At 39.9% G+C, this 23648-nt stretch overlaps 1 protein-coding gene across 4 annotated transcripts in view; it reads left to right on the forward strand.

The window, feature by feature from the left end:
* Positions 1–2398: 2398 nt before the first annotated feature.
* Ubxn2a (UBX domain protein 2A) overlaps positions 2399–23648 on the forward strand; it is a 42354-nt gene continuing 21104 nt past the window's right edge. For 2 of the 4 annotated variants that reach the window (XM_074049267.1, XM_074049270.1), the window contains exons 1-4: positions 2858–3080; positions 9606–9659; positions 20025–20163; positions 22497–22603. In XM_074049267.1, the coding sequence (XP_073905368.1) occupies positions 9619–9659; positions 20025–20163; positions 22497–22603 (287 nt within the window). In that variant the 5' untranslated portion in view covers positions 2858–3080; positions 9606–9618. Of the gene's footprint in view, positions 2637–2857; positions 3081–9605; positions 9660–20024; positions 20164–22496; positions 22604–23648 lie in introns of those variants that run through there. The other 2 variants (XM_074049269.1, XM_074049268.1) reach the window with 2 other exon arrangements.

Here is a 23648-nt window from a genome sequence, read left to right on the forward strand (position 1 = left end):
ACTTTTTGCCACTCTCACTACATTTTCACATCCTGCATGGATTTCTTCCCCTGGAAGATCTTGGCCAGAGTTTCTGTCCATCTGGTAACAAAGGTAGGGCCTAGTGGAAGGAACGGGTTGCTGCCTTGAGGTGAGCAACTTTGGTTTCTCACACCCTCTTGCCACCATAATGTTCTGCCTCACCAAAGGCCCACAAGAATGGAGCAAGCTGACCATGGACTGGAAACTTTGTAACTGTGAACCACAATAAATCTTCCCTTCCTTAAATTGATTTTCTCAGGTACTTTAAACACTGTAAAGAGTTACTTTGATTCCTTTGGGCGAATTTGTTACTCATGTAACAGTGCAAAAAGCTAATCAACACAGATAAGCAATGACAAAATTATTTTTTTGAAAAGCTGTACTTCCAATGAAAGATACTACAAGCCACTGCAAATCTACAGAGACAACCACAGGAAATAGATAGTCATGATTGAGTAATAACACGGTGCCGACCAATACAAGAGGCTGTATTTTTAAGGTTGTCCTCTGTGAACACCAAAAGCACAGGCAAAAAAAAAAAAAAAAAAAAGGTAATAATTAAATTGGACTAAAAAAATTTTTCCTGTATCAAAGATATTATCAAAAGAGCCCAAAGACATTACACAGAATGATAGAAAAATTTGCAAATTTTTTGACCTATCAAAAGAGCCCAAAGACATTACACAGAATGATAGAAAAATTTGCAACTTTTTTGACCTATCTGAAAAACAAATATATATAGACATATATAAAAACAAATACTAGAAAGTACTATAACTTAACAACAAAAACAACCCTATTCAAAAATAGGGAAATGAAGCCAGGTGCCAGTAGTTCACGCCTGTAATCCTAGCTACCTGAGTAGCTGAGGTAGAGATCTGGAGGATCGTGGTTCAAAACCAGCCTGGAGATAGACCCTATCTCCAGAGGGTCTCCCTTTTGCCCCAATAGGTAAAAGAGCTGGAGGAGTGATTTAAGTGTTAAAACACCTGCCTGGCAAGCATGAGGTCCTGAGTTAAAGCCCCAGTACTGAAAAAAAAATAGGGTAAGGAGAGCTGGGTGTAGAGATTCATCTAAGCAATCTCAGCACTCAGGAGACTGAGACAGGTGAATGACCAGTTAGGTCAACCCATGCTGCAAAGTTGAGTCCCAGTCTTAATTAAACAAACAAGTAAACAAAGTAGAAGGATCAATAGGAAAACAATAAACAGTATTTGGATTTAAAAAGTAATCAATTAGCACTGACCAGCAGGTCCTACTAGTCTATTAAATATTCCTCCCCCTCAATGGGGGTTTCAACTCAGGGCCTAGCAGTCTACCCTTTGAGCCACACCTCTAGATTATATTGATTTTTGTAAAGGGAAAGAATATTGGAGATGTCTCTTTGGAGAGCAATGGGTAGAGTGCTAAGAGGAGGTTCAGGCTTGTAATCCCAGCACTAGGGGGAAACTGAGGCCAGAGGATCACTAGTTCGAGGCCATCATAAGATACCCGGGAAGATATCCTGCCTCAAAAACCAAACAAAGCAATGAAGTCTCTTCGCCCAAACGAATCAAACTCTTCACAGTATTTCAAGAGGTAAGAGGTCGGGGAGTGCTGTTTTTAGAGTTGAACTCACCATAGAACCCCATATCGCTGAACAAGAGATGAGTTCAGAAGACTCGCAAGTTGGACTGGTGAAGTGGCTCAAGTGATAGAGCGCCTGCCAAGCAAGTGTGAGGTCCTGAATTCAAACTCCAATGCCGCGGGGAGTGGGGGGGTGGAGTAGGAAATAAATAAATTGCCTTTACCTGGGTGGGATGGCAGGGGTCTGAAGTTGAGACCCAATCTCAAACAGTGTCCTGCACTAACAACTTTCAAGTAAGAAACAAATCCGGATTTAGGCAAATGGAGAATTTATCTGAAAAGATTATGGGCGGGGGAAGATAACATAACAATAAGGGAGGAGGACTATTTCAATAGGGAGCATGCTCAACTGTCAAATGAAAAACAAATGTAAGGTGGTTGTGGGTGTGGAAGTTGGTTTAGCATGCACGAGGTCATGGGTTGGATTCCCAGCACCAAATCTAGATTTAGGAGATACAATCAGTAACAGAGACTATTCCAAAAAGAGGGAAGGGACACTATTGCAATAAGGTTAATTCTCTAATCATGAGATCTGCATCTGTCTCCAAGGCCAGGCAGATTAGGAATTTTCTTCTATAGGAGGTGTAAACAAGGCTAGAAAGACCCCGGTGTGGGGGAAGTGGGTTGCGCAGGTGCAGAAGGCAGTGGAGTGGTTTTCTGGCTCTGGCTGAGGGTGGGTCAAAGTTTACGGTCTTGAAAAATAGACGCTTAACTAAAGTTTGGTTAAGTCTGGTCAGCTGGTCTTTTTGACCCTATAATGAGGAAAAGAATGGGAATTTGGAGGATCTCTGTTGTCATGAGACGGACATCCGGGAGCCCTATTTAAAGCCTATGGCGAAGGGTGATCCTCGAAGTAATCAGGAATACAAAGGAGTGGGGGTGAGGGTAGGGGTGAGACTTCTTTAACCGTCATGCCGCAGAAGTTCGGCACTGTCACAATGCAGGGAAATCTCTCCACGGATTCAATCAGAGCCTGAAGAAGTACACAGGTAAGAAGGCAGACGATGGATTTTCGGGTGAGCCCACCCCTAGCTGCCTGCATTTTCCGCGCCCGAAAGCAGGCAACAAGCGCCGCCCCACACGAAGAGACCCAGACCGCCGCCATTAGTACTGGCAACGCCGACGCTAGCATTGACCTGCGGCGTACAGCCCCGCCCCCTGCAAGACCCGCCCCCGGGAAGACCCGCCCCTTGTAAGCCCCGCCCCGGGAAGGCCCGCCTCGCCACCGGCGCATACCCCGGGCTGCGCGGACGCCGTTCTAGGCGCACGCTCGGCGCCGGGCAAAGACTAAAGGAGGCGGGCCAGATTCGGTGGAGCGTAAAAGGGTCTAGGGGCTGTGGTGCTGCGGCTCTGACCGGCTCCAGACTAGCGGCGACTACGGACTCTCAGTCCCTGAGCTCATTGAGGACCAGGCCGCGAGGCCGTGTCCAGAGGCGAGTTTCCTGGGGCCGCGCGGCGTTCGGCTGGGTGAAGGGTCAAAAGTGTCAGGCCGCTGGCCGCGGGCTTGGACGGCCGTTTCCGCGGCCGGCCGGGCGGTGGGTCGCTGCCTCAGGCCGCGGCGTCTGTGTCGGGGTGGGTCAGGGGTTGCGGGTTTCGGACGGCGCGTCTGCGGTGGGGGAAGGGTGCTGGCGGGCGGAGGCCGGGGCTGGGCTCCCGCCCTGCCCAGGTGAGCGCGGTGCTCGGGCCCCGACCCCGCTGGCGGCTGGGCTCGCGAACTCAAGTCGGTGAATGCGCGTCACTGGGGGGTCTCGGTGAGGGCGCCCAGAAACTTCAAATCAGGGGCGGGCAAGACGATTCCATGTCCAGGGGCTACCGCTGCAAAAGCGCAGTCCAGAAATACACCTGTCTGTTGTAGCTGGACATCTCCAAGTTGACTTCTTCGCCCTCTCCCACAGCTCACTCTCTTGATCTCATTTCATTCTTCTACGTGCCCTGTAATAAGTTTACTTGTCAGCAGTGAGGATTAGTGTAGGTTCGTTTGTTCGTAATTTGAGATAATGAAGAATAAGGATAGGAAACTGTTACAACAGCGAAGTACCATAACGTGCGATTACAGCGTGATTATCGTGGGAAAAGCTCTTTAGTTAGTCACACAAATAAATGTCAGTAAACCAAGATAGAAGCTAAAAAGGAAGACTGTAAAGTGTGAGAGACTCTAAGGGGACCTATTACCATATGAGGAAATCAGGTAAGGTTTTCCTAGGAAAGTAATCTTTGAGCGGAGATTTTACCGGGAAGTTGGTGAAGATTGACTTTTTTTTTTAATTGCTGGTGGTACCAGTGCTTGAACTCAGGGCCTTCCACTTTCTAGTAGGTGCTTTACCACTTGAGCCATGCCCCCAGCCAGCCTGAAGATTGACTCTTAAAGGAGAGAAGGGTGCAGCTAAAGGAAATAGATTTTACAGAGGCTCCATTTCAGGAACATAAGGAACGCCATACAGTAGGAGCGTGGAAGGCAAAAGGGGAGTGTGTGTTAAAATAGTTCAGGGCCTGACAGATGTGAGCTTTTAAAGCAAGGTTAAGAATTGGATTTGAACTAATTTTTTTTTTTTTTTTTTTGAGTCAGGGTCTTGCTCTGTAGCCCAACCTGGTCTTGAACTCAAGATCAGACTGCTTCAGCCTCCCAAGTATGAGATTATAGACGTTCACCACCATGCCTGGCCAGCTTTCTTTTCTTTTTTTTTAACTTGTATAGACAAATTCTCAAACCATTCAAATGTAGAGAACTCTATCACCCAAAGGATTTGGAACTCCTAAGAGCAATGGAAAGTCATTGGAGGGTTTTGTTTTGTGTTTTGGGCTGTACTAGGGGATTGAACTCATAGCCTTGCACTTGCACTCTACTACTACTTGAATCAGGCCCCCAGTCTTTACCCTTTTTGCATTGGTCATATATGAGATAGGGTTTCCCTTTAAGTTGGGGCAGCCTGGAACACTGCCCTCTATTTGTGCTCAGCCATTTGTTGAGATGGGGTGGCTCAGAACTTTTTGCCCACTCTGGCCTCAAACTGCCTGACCTCTGCCTCCTGAGTAGCTAGGATTATAAACTAGAGCCACTGTGCCCTGCCATTGCATGGTTTTCAGCAGGAAAGTCCTGTCAGATTTGCTGTGCTTGGGATTGAACCCAGGGCCTTGAGCATGCTGGGAAAGTGATACACCCTCCAGTCCCACCATTATGAATGTCTTTTTTGGCTGGGTGCTGGGTGGCTCATGGAGATAATCCTAGCTACTCTGGAAGCAGAGATCAGGAAGATCAAAATTTGAAGCCAGCCCTGGGCATATAGTTCTTCTGGAGATCCTGTCTTCAAAAAGAAAAAGAAAAAAACCCTTCACAAAAAAAGGCTGGTGAGTAGCTCAAGTGGTAAGAAGGCCTGCAAAGGCCTGCATGAGTCAAAACCCAGTGATGCTGCCAAAAAAATTTTGTATTTTGGGGGCTTTTCTTTCTTTTTTTTTCTTTTTTTTTTTTTGCATAGAGTTTCACTGTATTATATAGCCCAGGCTGACCTCAAACTCTTAATACTCTTTGCTCACCCTCCCAAATGCTGGAAGTATAAATATGTACCATGATGCCCAGCCAAAATTTATATTTTTTTAAAGTAGAGGTTTTTGCTTTTTGCATTTGCTTTTTCTCCAGAGAAAATTTAAGAAACATACTGTTATTTGAGAGTTGAATTATTTTTAATACTTTGTGGGAGTGATGATTTTTTTTTTTTCCTTTTTAAGGTAGTGTTTGTTTTAATCTGTAGAGGACGCTGATAGATCTTGATATCACGTATATTTTGCAATGACCTAATAATATATTCCTAAAAAATATCACAGAGCTACATTGTTTTAAGTATATATAAATAGAGGTTACAGTCTGGTTTAGGAGTCATCTTTAAAAGTCTAGATAAGAATTAAAATTAATCATCATTTTTCATAATTTTATTAAATATAGCATTACAGTTGTATCTTAACTTTTTTGTTGTTTGTTTGTGGCAGTACCAGAACTTGAACTCAGGGATTTTCACACTTGCTTGGCAGATGCTCTACCCCATGAGCCGTGTCTCAAGCCCAACAGTTTCATATTTTTTAAATCTTAGTTTTTTTAAGCAACTGAGGCCAATAGGAAGAGGGGACCAGGAACTAGAGAAAAGGTTAAATCAAAAAGAATCAACCTAGAAGGTAACACACATGCACAGGAAATCAATGTGAGTCAACTCCCTGTATAGTTATCCTTATCTCAACTAGCAAAAACACTTGTTCCTTCCTATTATTGCTTATACTCTCTCTTCAACAAAATTAGAGATAAGGGCAAAATAGTTTCTGCCGGGTATTGAGGGGGAGAGGGGAGAGGAGGCAGAGGGGGTGGGGGCAGGGGGGAGAAATGACCCAAGCATTGTATGCACATATGAGTAATAAAACAATAAAAAAAAATAAAATCTTAGTTTTTTAAAAAAAAAATGTTTAAGCTGGGTGCTGGTGGCTCACACCTGTAATCCTAGCTACTCAGCAGGCAGAGATCAAGAGGATCGTAGTTCAAAGCCAGCTGGGGCAAATAGTTCTAGAGACCCTATGGATAAAACCCATCACGAAGGGCCTGGTGGAGTGGCTTAAGGTATAGGCCCTGAGTTTAAGCCCCAGTACCACAAAAAAAAAAAAAGTTTAAAAGTCATTGATTTAAAAAAAAAAAATTTATCAGTTTTTTTTCCTCTGTTTAGTAACTCCATATATCCCAGATTTAGACAAAACAACAATTTTTGCTTAGTAGAATTTGGTAATTTTGTGCAATAAGTAGTTTATAACTATTGTCTGTTTGATTTCATATTAATACTTCGATCTTACTAAAATTTCTCTGTACTAAATTGCTTTCAAGTCATGAATCAAATGTTGGTGTTTTTTTTGTTTTTGATTTTTTTGGTGATACTTGTTTTGTTTTTTTCAGTACTCAAGTTTTAACTCAGGGCCTCACACTTGTTAGACAGACACTCTACCACAATTTGAGCCACTCCACCAGCCCTTTTTTGTGTTGGGTCTCGAGAACATTTTGCCTAGGCTGTTCTCAAACCTAGATCTTCCTGATCTCTACCTCCTGAGTAGCTAGGGATTATAGGTGTGAGCTACCATTACCTGGCTAGGCCAGATGTTTTATAATGCTTTTTTAGTTGTGCTTTTTACAGTTGGTTATAAATTCATCACTTCTTTTTTTTAAGCCGTATTGGAGTTTGAATTCAGGGCCTCACACTTCCTTGGCAGGCACTCTACCACTTGGGCCACGCCTGCAGTCCATTTTGCTCTAGTTATTTTGGAGATTGGGCTGAGGGGAGTCTCTGGTTATTTGCCCAGACTGACATTTCTCGTTCAAAATTTAGGGTTAGCCAGGTGCTGGTGGCTCATGCCTGTAACCCTAGCTACTCAGGAGGCAGAGATCAGGAGGATCTTGGTTAGAAGCCAGCCCAGGCAAATAATTCACAGACCCTATCTTGAAAATACCCAACACAAAAAAGGGCTGGCAGAGTGGCTCAAGTGGTAGAGCACCTGCCTAACAAAGCATGGAGTCGTGAGTTCGAATGTTAGTATCACACAAAACAATAATAAAATAAAAATAATAAAATTTACAGGAATTTTACTTGACTTCTTTGATTTTTATATATCCCTTTACTCTTACTGTGGTAAAATAGCTTTTTATGTATGGTGGGAGGTTGAACTAAGGGCTTCATCTTTGCTAGGCAGGTGCTTTGTTGCTTAAACCATGGTTACAGCCCTGTTTGCTTTGGTTATTTTTAAGATAAGGTCTCACCTTTTGCCTGGCCAGTCTGGACTACAGATCCTCCTATTTATACTTCCCACAGTAGCTAGATGACAGACATGCAACAGAAAATATATAGCATTTTCTGTTGAGATGGGGTCCCATGAACTTTTTGCCTGGGCTGGCCTGGAACTGCAGTTGCAGCCTCCTGTATAGCTGGGATGACAGGCATGTACCATTGCACTCAGCTACTTGTTGAGATGGGGTCTGGAGAACATTTTTGCACAGGGTTGGCCTTGAATTGCAATCCTGATCTCTGCCTCCTGAGTAGTTAGCATTACAGGCATGAGCCATTGGCAGCAATAGTCATAATGACTTCTTTGCTTTATCCCAGGGTTTCTCAGTTTAGTGTTGTTGACTTTGGGCAAAATAATTTTTTCTCGTGGGAAGAATACCATTCTTTCCCCAAGTTGTAACAACCAAAAATGTCTTCAACTATATCCATGTTAACTGAGGGGTACAGTTGCTTCCTGGTTGAGGGCAACTGGTTTATCATTATACTATAGGTTCATAAACACAATAATAATTTGTTATTACTAATAATATGTTACTAGTAGCTGTGTTTTACCCCTTAGGGTGCATTCATCACACTAGACTATACAGATTGCGGGGGGGGGGGTTGGTTTTTTCCTCCTTTTTTCTTTTTCTTTTTTTTTTTGTGTGTGTGTGAGATTGGGGTTTGAACTCAGGGCTTCACACTTGCAAAACAGATGATCTAGAGCCACACCTCTAGTCCATTTTGGATATGGAAATTTTTTTTTTTTGATGGTACTAGGGTCTGAACTCGGGGCCTTATGTGCTTGCTAGGCAGGTGCTCCTCCACTTGAGCCATTCCACCAGCCATGTTCTAGTTATTTTGGAGATGGGGGTCTCCTGAATTATTTGCCCAAGATGACCTCAAACTGTGATCCTCTGATCTCCACTTCCCAGGTAACTAGGATTAGAGGTGTGAGCCACTGGTGCCTTGCTTGCTCTTTTGCTTTTTCTGGTCTAGGGAAAGAACTCAGACTTGCACATATTAGGCAAGCCTCTACTGCTAAGCTGCACCCTCCACACCCTCAGCCCTAAACTACAGTGCTTTTTTTTTTTCCCCCCTTTTGCAGTGCTGGAGCTTGAACTCGGGGCCTACACCTTGAGCCACTCCACCAGCCCTATTTTTGTGATGGATTTTTTTCAGATAAAGTCATGCGTATTTGCCCAGGCTGGCTTTGAACCTCAGTCCTCCTGATTTCTGCCTCTGGAGTAGCTAGGATTACAGGCTTGAGCCACCAGTGCTCAGCACTACTGTGTTTTAAATTTACTTTATTGCCTGAAACCAGTGTCTTACGCCTGTAATCCTAGCTACTCTGGAGGCAGAGATCAGGAAGATCATGGTTGGAAGCCAGTGCTGGGCAAATAGTTTCTGAGACTCTATCTGGAAAATATCCAACACAAAACAGGGTATGCAGAGTAGCTCAAGTGATAGAGCACCTGCCTAGCTAGTGTGAGGCCCTGAGTTCAAACCCCAGTTCCACCAAAAAAAAAAAAAAAAAAGTAGAAAAAAATTTACTTTATATAATTTCTTTCTGTGTGATTTTTACCACCAACTAGGTTGTCAATTCAGTTTCATTTCTTTCATTTTTATCTTCAGTATTAAATATTTTCTTTTATAAGTATATAAAATATTTACGTTTCTTCAAAGTTCTGCTAACGTAAAAATATATTCAAATGACACTGTCTAAGACATGGTAAAGAAGACTTTATTCTGCTGGATACATAGCTCAATGGTGGGGCAATTGCCTAGAATACACCATGTCCTGAGTTCCATCTTTAGCACCACTACCAAAAATAAGAAGAAGAAGAAAGACTGAGGGCACTGCCCTCATAAGCCTTATCACTCATAAGGCTCTGAGTTCAAAACCAAAAAAAAAAAAAAGGAGGAAGACTTTATTCAGGGATGGGGGGTGCTATCTTGACAGTTACAGGAACCACTGTGAAACTTTTTTTAAACTTTTTCATTTGGCTTTATTTTGTAATAAAAATGATACTTGAATTTGATCACTTGTTCATAAGTTGCTTTCAGTGCTACTTTAGGGCTATAATGTAGTGTTAAAGCATATTGATATATACAGACAGATGAATTTTTAAGTATAAAATGAGAACTTTAGCTTATTTCTTTTTACTTTTACAGTAGCACAAAGAGAATGAAAGAAGTAGATAATCTTGAAAGTACAAAAGAAGAATGGTAAGTTAGTTCAAACAATGAATTTCCTTATTAATGCCTTTGTTATTGTCTTCCTCTATATTATTGTATGTTATTGGCAAAGATAGTGAAGTATGTATGGCTGCCTTAGTAAATACCTAATAGTAATATATTTTGAAGTACAATAGATGTATTGAACAGATGGTGACGTTATCAAATCTTTTTTTATTAATGAAAGTATTAAATTTCTCTCTTCAAACATTACTTTGTCAGGTGAGAAGTTTAATTAACTATTTACCTCATTAGCCTCTTGGTTTATGCCCTTTTTGGTACTGGGGTTTGAAATCAGGACCTCAGGCTTGCTAGGCAGGTACTCTACGACTTGAGCCATTCCATAAGCCCATTTTTTTGTGATGGGTATTATCAAGATAGGGTCTCAGCTTCCAACTGCAAACCTCCTGATTTCTGCCTCTGGAGTAGCTAGGATTAGATGTGAAACACAAGCGCCCTGCCTTTGTTTTATACTCTTAAAGTTACAGTGGAAATATAATGGCTTTGGAGTCAGATTAACCTAGGTTTGAATCCCTTCTGGCCTCTGGGCAACTTAGGTAGATTCTTTGAACTTCAATATCTCATATATAAAATCAGGATATAAGTACTTGGAAGGTTTTTGTGAGAATTACATAGTAATTACATATGTATAAAGCATATACCATAATACTAGCTCTGATTGGATACTCTGTAAATGGTAGGTGCAAAGTCTGTGGTTCTTGATAATAGAGGATATTTTATTTTCACTTTTCTGAGGTAAAATTTTTAAAATTTCACTCTTGAGAGACCTACAGATGAAACATTTATTTTTGTATTATGCTCATTAAAAATTTGGGGAACTAGGACTGGATGCGTGGCTCAAGGGGTAGAGTGCCTGCCTAGCAAGTATGAGGCCCTGAGTTTAGTCCCAAGTACTACCATTAAAAATGAAACCAAACACTTGAGGAGGTGAATTTCTTTATTTACAATCCATTTAAGGAAACAGAAAAGTACATACTTCATACTTATTGCCTGTAAACATCTTTAGACCAAACAATAATTGTTTATTTTTCACTTGCATTATTCACTTGTTATTTTTTTCATTTACATAAATGTGATACTAAGGATATAGTTGTGAGATTGTGTCAGCAGTCATCAAGACTACCCCAGATCTGATGGTTTGTTGGGAGCATTCACAAAATTAAGCATATAGTCTTACTTATGGTTATGTGTATTCCAGAGACAGTTACAAAGCAAAATCAACAAAAGGATAAAGAGCATGCCTCCTGGATGCTAGGATTACAGGCTTGAGCCACCAGCAAGAGGTTTTTTGGTTTTTTTTTTTAACCCCCTTTGGTGTGATTGGGATTTGAACTCAAGGCCTTGCCCTTGCAAAGCAGGGGCTGTAGCACTTGAGTCACGCCTCCAGAATCTTAAGAACTGTTTGCCTGTGGTGACTGCAAACTTTGATCCTCTCAATCTGAGCCTCCCAAGTAGTTTTGATTACAGACATGAGCTCCAGTGCCTGGCTGAGCCTAGAGTTTTTATAGAAACCTAGTCACATACTAAGGCTCCAGCATCTCATAAGGAAAATTGGAGTGCAGTACAAGCCATATTGTTTACACAAACAGTGTAGGTGTAGTTATCCACTCTTAGAAATTAGAGTGATTGACAATGTATAGCTATCCTTATCTCAACCAGCAAAAACCCTTGGTCCTTCCTATTATTGCTTATACTCTCTCTTCAACAAAATTAGAGACAAGGGCAGAATAGTTTTTGCTTGGTAGTGAGGGGTAAGGGGGGGTAAGGCAGGTAGTGGGGGTTGTGAGGGAGGGGGCGGGGGGAAGAGGGGGAGAAATGACCCAAACAACGTATGCACATATGAATAAAATGAAAATTAAAAAAAAAAACAAACAAATTAGAGTGATTGAAACCCTCCTGAAATCCAAGTTCATAGATACCAGCCCAGGGCCAAAGTTGAAAGGATATCAGTTGGGACTGCTATGCTAACTCTTCTGCACACAGACAAATTAAATAGCTGATTTGAAAGAGTAAAATTAGCTTACAAAAGATATGCTTTTAAGTGGATTTATTGAGTTATAATTCATATACCATAAACTCCGCAATTAAAGAATATGATGCTTTCATTGCTCATCAGTGAACATAAATTTCATTTAAACAAGACAAATAAATTCCACAATTGTTGCTTAAAAATTTAAGAGGTTAGGCCCTGAGTTCAAGCCCCAGTTACAATTAAAAAAAAAATTAAGAGGTTAAATGTTAATTGTTCTTATAATTTAAAAGAAAAGTTCCTTACCTGAAGTTAATATACTTTAATTATTACAGAAATGCCTGAGACTTTAAGACTATTTACTTAGCCATACAACTTTGTAATCTGGCTTCCAGATAATTAATAGGAATATTAATATTTGTATCATAAAATGTTAGTGTCAAGGAAGGAAAAATATGACAGTAGAAAATGAGAGATGGAATATAAAGTTGCAAATAGTTGTTCATATTACCCTTGTATCCTGCAACCTTACGATGAACACTTTTTAAAAAAATTTTATTGTTTTTACATTTACTCGTGTATACATTATTTGGTCCAACTCCTCCCCCTCTTCTCCTATAATCACTTTTCCCAGTTTTTTGTTGTTGTTTTCTTACTTTTTATTTTTAAGTTTATGGGGTTGGCTTTTTAAATTTTGTTTTTCTTGGGACTAAGATTTGAACTCAGGACTGCTTGCTTGCAAAGCAGGTGCTATACTGCTTAAGCCACACCTCCAGTCCATTTTGCTTTGGTTATTTTGGAAATGGGGTCTCTCATTGAACCCCTGTTCCCCCACACACACATCTCAGCCTCCTAAATAGCTAGGATTATAGGCATGGGCCACTGCTGCCCGATGCTTTTTAAATTTTTTAACTAGCATGTATTTTATAAAATAATAGGTTCCATTATGACTTTTTCTTTTTTTTCAGGTGTGGGGACTTAGGTGCCACACTTGCTAGTCAGGCGCTCTACTACTTGAATCACACAACCCCACCCTGCAACTTTTCATTATGACATTTTCAAACATGTATATAGTGAATTTTAATCTTGTTTACCGCCAGTTTACCTTCATTTTCTTCCTCTTCTACAAACTAGTCCCTCTTCTATATTCTTGTCTTTTTTTTTTTTTTTCAAGTTCTAGATTCCACATATGAGAGAAAACACGATGTTTTCTGTTTTGAGACAAGGTCTTGCTGTGTAGCTCAGGCTGGCCTAGAAATCACGATTCTCCTGCCTCAGCTTCCCGAGTGCTGGAAATACATGGGTGCACCAATACACTGGCTGATATTTGTCTTTCTGAGTCTGCTTCTTCTTTGCTGAATGCTATGATCACCAGTTCATCTTCATGACCCAATAACCCTCCATTGTGTATATATGCCCATTTATTCATTCATCCATTGATGGGTACCTAGGCTGATTCCATAACTTGGCTGTTGTGAATACTTCTGTGATAAGTGTTGGTGTACAGGTATCTATTGTATGCGAACTTTGATTCCTTCAAGTATATCCTAAAAGTGTTATAGCTGTATCATATGGTGGTTCTATTGTAGCTTTTTGAAACACCTCCCTATTGATTTATGTAGTGGCTGAACTAATTTACATTCCCAGCAACTGTGTATCCTTATATCCTGGCTAGCATTTGTTTTTTTGTTTCCTTGATATTAGCTTTTCTTACCAGGGTGAAATGGAATATCAATGTAGTTTTTTGGTTTTTGGTTTTGGTGGAACTGAAACCAGTGTAGTTTTTTGGTAGTTTTTAGGGTTTGAACTGAGGGCCCCACATTGACAAAGCAGGCACTCTACCAGTTGAGCCATACCTTTAATCCATTTTGCCCTGATTATTTTGGAGATGGGGCTCATGAACTATTTGCCTGGGCTGGCCTTGAACCTCAGTCCTCCTGATCTCAACCTCCCATGTAGCTAAGATTATAGGTGTGAGGCATACATGCCCAGCTTCAACATAGTTTTGATTTGCATTTTCCTGATAGCTAAACATGTTGAGCATTTTTTCATGCGTTTTATTGGCCATTTATACTTTTTCATCTGAGAATTGTCTGTTCCGTTATGTGTTAGCAGTTTTATTATCACTGTGACCAAAGCACTTGAGAGAAGGGACAAAAGATATATTTTGGCTTATGGTTTCACATGGTTCAATCCAAGGTTGCTTGTACACACATGCACTAGAGTAAAATATCGTGGTGTTGGAGTAGAATGTGGTGGAAGATGTTCTTTACTTTATGGGAGAAAGGAAGCAGAGAAAGGGGAAGGACCAGGGACCAGGTATAACTTTCAAAGGCATAACCCCTGTGACTGCCTGCAGCTACGCCTGACCCCCTAACATTTCCAGAACCTTCCAAAATAGTGCCACTAGCTGGGGAACCACATGTACAACATAGGAACTTATAGGGGGACAATCCATATTATTTTTTCCATAATATTACATCCCTGATCTCCACAGTTCCATGGCCATCTCAAAGTGCAAAATGCATTTAGTCCATCTCCAAAAGTCCCCAAAATCTCTTCAGAACTAGGCACTGGTGGCTCACGCCTGTAATCCTGGCTACTCAGGAGGCAGAGATCAGGAGGATCAAGGATTGAAGCCAACCCAGACAAGTAGTTCCCAAGACCCTATTTCAAAAATACCAACACAAAAATGGGGAGTGGCTCAAGAGGTAGAGTGCCTGCCTACCAAGTGTGAGGCCCTGAGTTCAGACACCCCCCTCCCCCCTCAAAAAACGTATGCATGGTCTTTTCAGTGTGTTGTTGAATTCTGTTTGCACGTATCTTGCTGAGAATTTTTGCATCTGTTTCATCAAGAAAATTGGCCTATAATTTTTTTTGTTGTGTGCTTATCTGGTTTTGCTATCAGTACAATACTGACTTCATAGAATGAGTTTGGTAGCTTTCCTTCCCTTTCTCTCTTTTTTTTTTTTTTTAATAAAACATTGATGTGTTTATTTTTTATTTCTGAAAAATCTGACTTTTTCTTTTTTCCTTTTATTTTATTGTTTTTGCATTTACTTACATGTGTATACATTGTGCCACTTCCTCCCTTTTTCTATTTTATGAATTAGTTTGAGGCACATTGGTGTTAGTTTTTCTTTAAAAGTTTTGTTGAATTCAGCAGCGAACATCCATTTCTAGGCTTTTCTTTGTTGGGAGACTGTTTCTGCTTCTGTTTCATTATTTGTTATAGGTGCATTTAAGTGGTTAATAGTCTCTGGGCCCAATTTTGGTAGGTCATACGCATCTAGAAATTTATCTATTTCTAGATTTTTCAAGTCTATTAAAGACTTTTGAAATATTCCCTAATGACTCTGGATTTCTTTGGTATTTGTTGTGTTGTCCTCTTTCTCATCTCTAATTCTATTAATTTGAGTCCTCTCCCTCTTTCTTTTGGTTAGTTTGACTAAGGTTTATCAACTTTATCTTTTTAAAAAACCCAACCTTTTGCTTCATTGGTTCTTTGCATTGTTCTTTTAGTCTCCATTTCCTTAGTTTCTTTTTTTTTGGGGGGGTGTGGGAGGGTACAGTACTGGGGCTTGAACTCAGGGTGTCACCCTTGCTAGGCAGACACTCTACTCCACTTCCTTAATCTGCCCTCATCTTTATTATTTCTTTTTGTCTACTGCTTTTATGTTGAGCTTATTCTTATTTTTCTAAGAGGTTGAGATGCATCATTAGGTTATTTATTTGAATTGATTTACATAGGTTAAACCATCCTTACATCCCTAGCATGAAACCAACTTGATCATAGTGTATGTTCAATTTTCAAGCATTTTCTTCTCTCTTTTTTTTTTTTTTTTTGGTTCTGGGATTTGAACTCAGGGCCTACACCTTGAGCCACTCCACCAGCCTTTTTTTGTGAAGGGTTTTTTCAAGAGAGGATCTCAAGAACTATTTTTGCCTGGGCTGGCTTTAAACCTCATTCCTCCTGATCTCTGCCTCCTGCAAAGCTAGGATTACTGATGTGAGCCACTGGCAGCCAGCATCAATCATTTTCTTGAGGAATATTCATCAAGGAAATTTATTGATAGTTCTTTTTATTATATCCTTAATCTGATTTTGTTAAACTAATACTCTGTAGAATAAATTTGAAAGTGTCGTTGGGTGCCTATGACTCACACCTATAATCCTAGCTACTCAGGCAGAGATCAGGAGGATTTTTGGTTCCAAGCAAGCCCAGGAGAGACCCTATCTTGAAAATAACACATAAAAAGGCTGCCTAGCAAATGTAAAGCCCTGAGTTCAAACCCAGTGCCACCAAAAATAAAAAAAATGTGTTCCTTCCCTTTCTATTTTATGGAATAGTTTATAGAGTATTGGTGGTGTTCTTTAAAGGTCTGGAACAATTCAATAGCGGATTGTTTCATTTTCTGGGATTTGCTTTATTGGAAGACTATTACTGCTTCATCATTGCTCATGATAGACTTAAGTTCGTTTATATCCTCTTGTTTGTAGGTCATATGTCTAGAAATTCGTCCATTTCTTTTAGACGTTCCAGTTTATTGGAAAATAAATTTTTAAAATATTCCCAAACGATACTCTGGAATTCAGTGATATCTGTTGTAATATCCCCCTTTGGATGTCTTAATTTTATTTTGGTTTTCTTTTCTTTTCTTTTTTTCTTTTCACTAATGGGGTTTGAATTCAGGGCCTCATGCTTGCTAGGCAGGCACTCTACTGTGAGGGGAGCAAATGTAAGAGGGAATAAAATAGCAGAAATTACTCTGGAAATGTAAAGGAAACAGATGGCAAAAGTAACTTCATCATAGATAAGGGAGATAAAGAAGCATTTGTAAAGATAAACATCTAAAGAGATGAAAAAATAGACCTGGTAGATAAAGTAATACTGCAAACTTTCCCAAATAGCGAAAGGGAAGTTGCACCAAAATAACAGGTTGGTGGAGTAGCTCAAGTAGTGCCTGCCTCACAAGAGCAAGGCCCTGAGTTCAAAACCCAGTACCACCAAAAAAAAGAGCCAGCATGGTGCATTGCTTTTGGGTTGATGGAATGGCTCAAGTGGTAGAGTGCTTGCCTAGCAAGTATGGGGCCCTGAGTTCAAACTTCAGTTCTTCCCTCCTCTCCATTTCCCCCCCACAAAAAAGCCTTACCAAAATAACAAACAGTAGTCATAAAATGTATATGACAGGTCCCAAGGGCAGGATAGACTGAGACCCTTTTGGAATGTCCAGTCTGATAAGGATTGGTGGGGCAGCCACATGGTCAGTTCAACAAGAAGTTAATCAGACAGCCAATTATAGATGCAGCTTCAAAGTGAAGTAGGGAGTGTCTCAGTCAGGCCAAGCCCTATACCATTTCCTAGACTTCAGCCTTTCTTTGGCTTAGCTTTTTCATTAAGTCCCACCCATCAGGGTACTTTGTTATCCTTTCAATAAACTTTGTGTTTGCTTTAGCTGTTAACTCCTGGTCCAGCCAAGACATGCCAAGACATGAACTCACAACACCAGTATCACTACCATTTGAGCCACTCCACCATCCCTCTGTTTTGTTTTGTTTTGGTTTTGGTTTTGTTTTTTTAATGTTGTCATGCATAGCTATAAAGGTTCCTTTTAGAACTGCCTTCACTGTATCCCAAAGGTTCTAGTAATTATGTTTTTATGTTTTCATTTTCATTTGATTCTAGAAATTTTTAAATTTCAACTTTTTTTCATTGACCCACTGATACTCAAAAGTGTATTTCTGGAAAAAAAAAAAGCAATGTTCAGTTTTTGTGCGCTTGAATGGTTTCTATAGTTTCTTTTGCTATTTCTATTTTTTTATTATGATCTGATAAATCATTTGGATTTTTTTGTGTTTAAGATGTGCTTTATGGCTTAAATGTGATCTATTTTGGAGAAAGTTCTGTGGTCTGTTGAGAAGAATGTGTATTCCTCCAGGTGTGGTGCCTCACAGCTGTAATCCCTGCTACTCTGGAGGCAGAGGCAGAATCATGAGTTTGAGGAAAGCCTGGATAAAGTCAGCAAGATCACTTTTCAAAAACAAAATACAAGGCTGGGTACATGGCTGAAGTGGTAATACAAGTTCCTGCCTAGCAAGCTTGAGGCCCTGAGTTCAATTCCTAGAACCACAAAGAAAAAAAAAAAAGAATATGTATTCCACAACTGCTAGATAAAATATTTTACGTCTGTTAAGTCCATTTGATGTTCGGAACAGATTAACTCTGAATTTTCTTTGCATGTGTATGGGGTATTTGTGTATGTGTGTGATTGATTGATCTGCTGATGAGAGAGGAATGTTGAAGTCATCTATTTTTACTGTGTCTGGATCTGTCTGGCCCTTTATATCCAATAGTGTTTATTTTATTAAATCATGTGTACCAACATTCAGTGCCATTGTATTTATTTGCTGTTATATCTCTTTAATGTATTGTTCCCTTTTTGGGGGAGGGGGGGTTGGGACTGGGGTTTGAACTCAGGGCTTTACACTTGCAAAACAGTTGCTGTACCACTTGAGTCTTACCTTCAGTCCATTTTTGCTCTCATTGTTTTGGAGATGGGGTCTCTAGAACTATTTGCTTGGGCTGGCCTCAAACTGAGATCCTCCTGATTGCACCCTCCCAAGTAACTAGGATTACAGGTGTGAGCCACCAGTGCCTAGCTTGCAGTTACTTTGTGTGTGTGTGGCAGGGGTGGGGGGGAGTGTGCAAATACATCAGTACTACATGCTCTCTTAGCTTTAGGGTTTCTGTGTGAGGTCTTCTGTTATTCTGATAGGTTGGACTTTTTAAGTACCTTGGCACTTCTTTCTTGCAGTTTTCAGTATTCTTTCTTCTGAGTCTTGACCCTATCTTGAAAAAACCCATCACAAAAATGAGCTGGTGAAGTGGCTCAAGGTGTAGGCCCTGAGTTCAAGCCTCAGTACTGCAAATAAATTAATTAAATTTCTACCTTTTTTCAGAATCTTCTACCTGTTTTCATCCAAGTTACTAAATTTCTCATCTAGGTCTTAAATTGAGTGCTTCACTTCATTCATCTGTTTATTTGAATCCTCTTTGAGGTCCTTGGTCATTTTTATAGCTAGGCTTTTGGACTGTGCCTAGTATGTCAACTATTCCAGTATCTTGCATTCAGCTGTTAAAGAATTAGGATCTTTCAGAAAAGTCACATTGTCTTTATTCTTTTATGTTATGATTTGCATATCTGTTGGGGCTGGATCTCTTCCTATTTTATATGGGGGTCATCTTAGTGAGCTGCCTTCTTGAGGCTTCAATCCCCAGTACTGTTCATAAAGGAGAAAAAAATCAATGTAGCAATAACAACACCAAAGCAAACTAGATAGAGACATGCAATAACTAATGGCAACTACAACTACCATACCACCAATAACCATAGAAAGCAAAGAAGTAAAAATAATGTAGAATAAACTATGAAAGTTAAATTAATAAAGGTAAATATAATAAGAGTGAAATGATGAAGGAAGCAAGAAAAGAAAATAAGAAGCAAGTTTAAATGAAAGAGTAGAAAAGGGCCTGGTCTTGGTGGCTCATGCCTGTAATCCTAGCTAATCAGGAGGAAGAGATCAGGATGATTACAGTTCAAAGCCAGCCTGGGCAAATAGTTCTCAAGACTGTATCTTGAAAGTAGGGCTGGTAGAGTGGCTCAAGTGATAGGGTGTCTGCCTAGCAAGCATGAGACCTTGAGTTCAAACCTCAGTACTGCAAAAAAAAAAAAAAAATAAAGTCAGGAAAAAGGAAAAGAACATGAGGAAAAGAAGAAGAAATAAAAATACTTGCTTACAAAGTAAAACATAAGTAAATGCAATTAGGTACAGGTAAGAAGAGAAATAAAATATTTAAAACAAAGACAATACTAAAATGTATGGAAAAAAACGAGTACATTTGACAATACATAGAGACAGTTTTAGTTGTTATTATTACAGTTGGGGTGGGGAGTTGGTAGGGATTGTGCACACTACTGGCATCTTATGAATAAAAGCCAAGGGTCCTACTAAACATCCTAAAATGCAACAAAAGCCTACACAGCACAGCATTAACCCTCCTCAAGTTTCAGTAGAGCTCCTGTGGATTGAGAAAATGTTAATGACTTCCCCAAGGTCATACATCTATTATATTAACTAACGAGTGCCCAAACTACAGACTTAGAGGTAACATTTCAGTTCAACATCCTTTAATTAGAAGCACTTTCGTAAGGCTTGAGGCATGGCTCAAGTGGTAGAGTGCCAGTTCAGCAATCGCAAGGCCCTGAGTCCAAACTCTAGTATTGCCAACAAAAAAAAGAGAGAGGAACCTTTGTAAGTTTTTAGAGAGCTGGTAGTTAATAATACTATTTTTCTTTCTTGTTTAGGGTTTGTGAAACAGGATCTGACAATCAATCTCTTAGTGATAATCAACAAAGGAATTGTGAATATTTTGTTGATAGCCTTTTTGAGGAAGCTCAGAAGGTTGGTGCCAACTGCTTGTCCCCCACCGAACAAAAGAAACAGGTAAAAGTCAATTACTTCTCTTCCAAAATTTCTTTAAACGTGGGTTAGGTCAGAACTTTACGGAACAGTAAAGATGTCACTTCCCGTTTTCATGGTGCTGACATTGCACAGACGATGCAGAGGCAGTGACAGGCAACATTCTTAACAGGAATCAGGGCAATGGCAGCTGAACTAGAAATGATGTGTTTGCTGGCACTGTGCGCAGATTAATGCCACTTACAGTTAAGACTGTCCTTGTGAAGCAGTAAAGCTTACAAATTTCATTAAATCCCAAGCCTTGAAGACATTTCATTATATTCTTTGCAACAAAAGGTGAAGTACACATAAAACATTAGGATAAGAAATGCCTTAAGGAAATTCCAGTTATTTGAGATAAACAGCTGTGCTTTTCATGGCATGTCGTTTTTCCATGAGATAGTTATTTACACAGCTATAGTTATTCAAATTTGTATAATTGGTAAAAATTTTCTCATAATAAATGAAGCAAACCTGGCACACAGTGTAAACAGACAGCTTACAATATTTGTTGCAAATGATGAATTTTTATTTAACCAAGTTTTTAGGAAAAATAAGTTTAGGGCTGGTGGAGGGGCTCAAGTGGAAGAGGACCTGCCTAGCGAGTGTGAGGCTCTGAGTTCAATCCTAGTACTCCAAAAAAAAAGAAGTTTGGAAAATTGTCATGATATACTTCACAGCTTCTCAAAACTTACAGTATTTCCTGATGAGATCAGTGTCATTTTAGTGAATATAATTTTTTACCATATAATGAAATATATCAGTATTTGGAAGATTCGCATAGTTTAAGAAACCCATATTTTCCAAATGACCACTATATATGATGCTGTAAAATCATGTATGAGTTGGATGTGGTGGTGCATGCCTGTAATCCCAGCACTCTGGAAGCTGAGGCAGGATGCTCAGTGGCCTGGACTACACTGAAAGCTCAAGACAAGCCTGGATTGTAGAGACCCTGTCTTTAAAAAAAAAAAAAAAAAAATGCATGAGTGAAAAAAAAAGCCAAAGTGTCACATATACTGATAGGTTTTAATGTAATAAGTATATAGAAAGATCATTGATAAGTTTCAAATCCCACTTTCAGATTCTCAACTAATTTTGAGATACGACCATTTAATTAAATTTTGGTGAAGTGTCAAGGAAGCACATCCTGGAAGCATTGTTATAATAGCTTCTTTTTTCTAACCATGTATCTGCGTGAAGTTTTATTTAAAAAAATTTTCAATCAAAATAACATATCACAGCTGACTAAAAGCAGTAACAATTATGAGAATCCAGCTGACTTTTTTTTTTTTTTTTTTTGAGGCATCGTCTTGCTGTGTAGCCCACTAGCTGGCCTTGTTTTGATCTTTCTGCCTCAGCTGATACTGTGCAGGTGCATGCTACTATGCCTGTGTGGTCTATTTGATTTTCTTTATTTTTTGTAGTGCTGGGATTCAAACTTGGGTCCTTGCACATGTTAGGCAGGCATTCCACTTGAGCCACATCCCCAGCCCTGTTTCTTTCTTTCTTTTTTCTTTTTCTTTTTTTTTTTTTTTTTAATTTTTCTTTCTTTTGTGGTGCTGAGGTTTGAACTCAGGGCCTCACACTTGCTAAGCAGATACTCTGTATTTGAGCCAATCCTCCAGCCCTTTTTCCTGATGAGTTTTTTTTGAGATAGGGTCTTGGGAACTATTTGCCTGGGCTGGCTTCGAACCGTGATCCTCCTGATCTCTGCTTCCTGAGTACTCTTTTTTTTTTTTTTCTTTTGGTGGGATTGGGGCTTAAACTCAGGGCTTCACACTTGCAAAGTAGGTGCTCTACCTATTCATCCACACCTCCAGTCCATTTCGCTGTGGTTATTTTGGAGATGGGATCTCAAGAATTATTTGGCTGGGCTGCCCTCAAATCGTGATCCTCTGGATCTCAGCCTCCCAAGTAGATAGGATTATAAGCAAGAGTCCCTGGTGCCTGACTGTCTTTTTTTAGTTGTCCTCTGAGTCAAGTAGAGTACAGAACATTTTTCAAAATGAGTTCTCTTAGGCTGGTGGAGTGGCTCAAGCGATAAGAGTGCTTCCCACCTAGCAAGTGCGAGGCCCTGAGTTCAAACCTCAATGCCACCAAAAACAAAAACAAACAAAACGAGAGTTCTCTTACAATAGGACACTTAATGATTTTTTAAAATATCCCCATTATGAACTATATTATGTATACAAATTATTTATATCTTACATCTGAAGTTTGCTCTTAAGAACACTTAAAATAGTAAGAGAAATTTTTTAAGTACTTTTAATTTAATACTGCATTTTATTATGCATTTTTTCTTTTTTGCTTTGCAGGTAGATGTAAGTATAAAATTATGGAAAAATGGATTCACAGTCAATGATGATTTTAGAAGTTATTCTGATGGTGCAAGTCAGCAGTTTCTAAATTCCATTAAAAAGGGGTAAGCAGTCTGTAGATAGAAAGAATTTCAGGCATGCTTCACATGAAAGAATCTTTTGTAATGGTGGTCACACACCCCTACACATTCACAGTCATGATTTTCTTTTCTGAAGTCCCTGTGTGTGTGTGTGTGCACGTCTGTTTTGAGACAGTCTCCCATGTAGCTCATGCTGGCCTCCAGCTCAAGATCCTCCTGCCTGAGCCTCTCTAGTACTGAGGTTACCTGGTGTGTACCACCATGCCTGGCTTATAAGTTCACTTTTCTTTTTGTTCGTTTTTATGAAGGGGTTTATATAAAACAAATACAATGTCACTACCCCCTTTCATCCTCATTCCTATTCCCAGAGCACAATCTTTGGAGCAGGTCTGCATTTTCATATGGTGACTACAATCCTAGTCCTAATTTTGAAAAAAGTCATTTCAGATCCACATTTTTCTCTCTTTTTCCTTTTTCTTTTTGGTGCTGCTGGGGCTTGAACTCAGGGCCTTCACCTTGAGCCACTCTACCAGCTCTATTTTGTGAAGGATTTTTCGAGATAGAATTTCCCAGAACTATTTGCCCAGACTGGCTTTGAACCACAGTCCTCCTGATCTCTGCCTCCCGAGTAGCTAGGATTACAGGCGTGAGCCACCAGTACTTGGTAGTTTCAGGCCAGCCTGGCCTACATAGTGAGACTGTAATATATATCCTAGTGGATTTGATATATTTTTATTTTTTGGCAGTACTATGTTTGAACTCAGGGCTTCATATTTGCTGTGTAGGTACCCTAGTCCTTGAGGCCCTCAAGGACTCTCCAGCCCCCTAATAGGTTTGAAATAATATGCCATCCTTTTTATTTTTAATTAATTGGCAGTACAGGAGTTTGAATACAGGATCTAACGTTTGCTAGGCAAGCACTTGAACCAGGACTCTCCAGCTTGTCTTTCTGGTTTTGATATGCCTTTCCCTAATGACCAGGAGTGTTCAGTGGCTTTCATGTTTGTTAATTGGCTATTTGTATATCCTCTTTGGAGAAATGCCTGCTCAAATCCTTTGTATTGGGTTT

This window comes from Castor canadensis, chromosome 12 (assembly GCF_047511655.1).
Source record: "Castor canadensis chromosome 12, mCasCan1.hap1v2, whole genome shotgun sequence".
In the NCBI taxonomy this organism is placed as follows: Eukaryota; Metazoa; Chordata; class Mammalia; order Rodentia; family Castoridae; genus Castor; species Castor canadensis.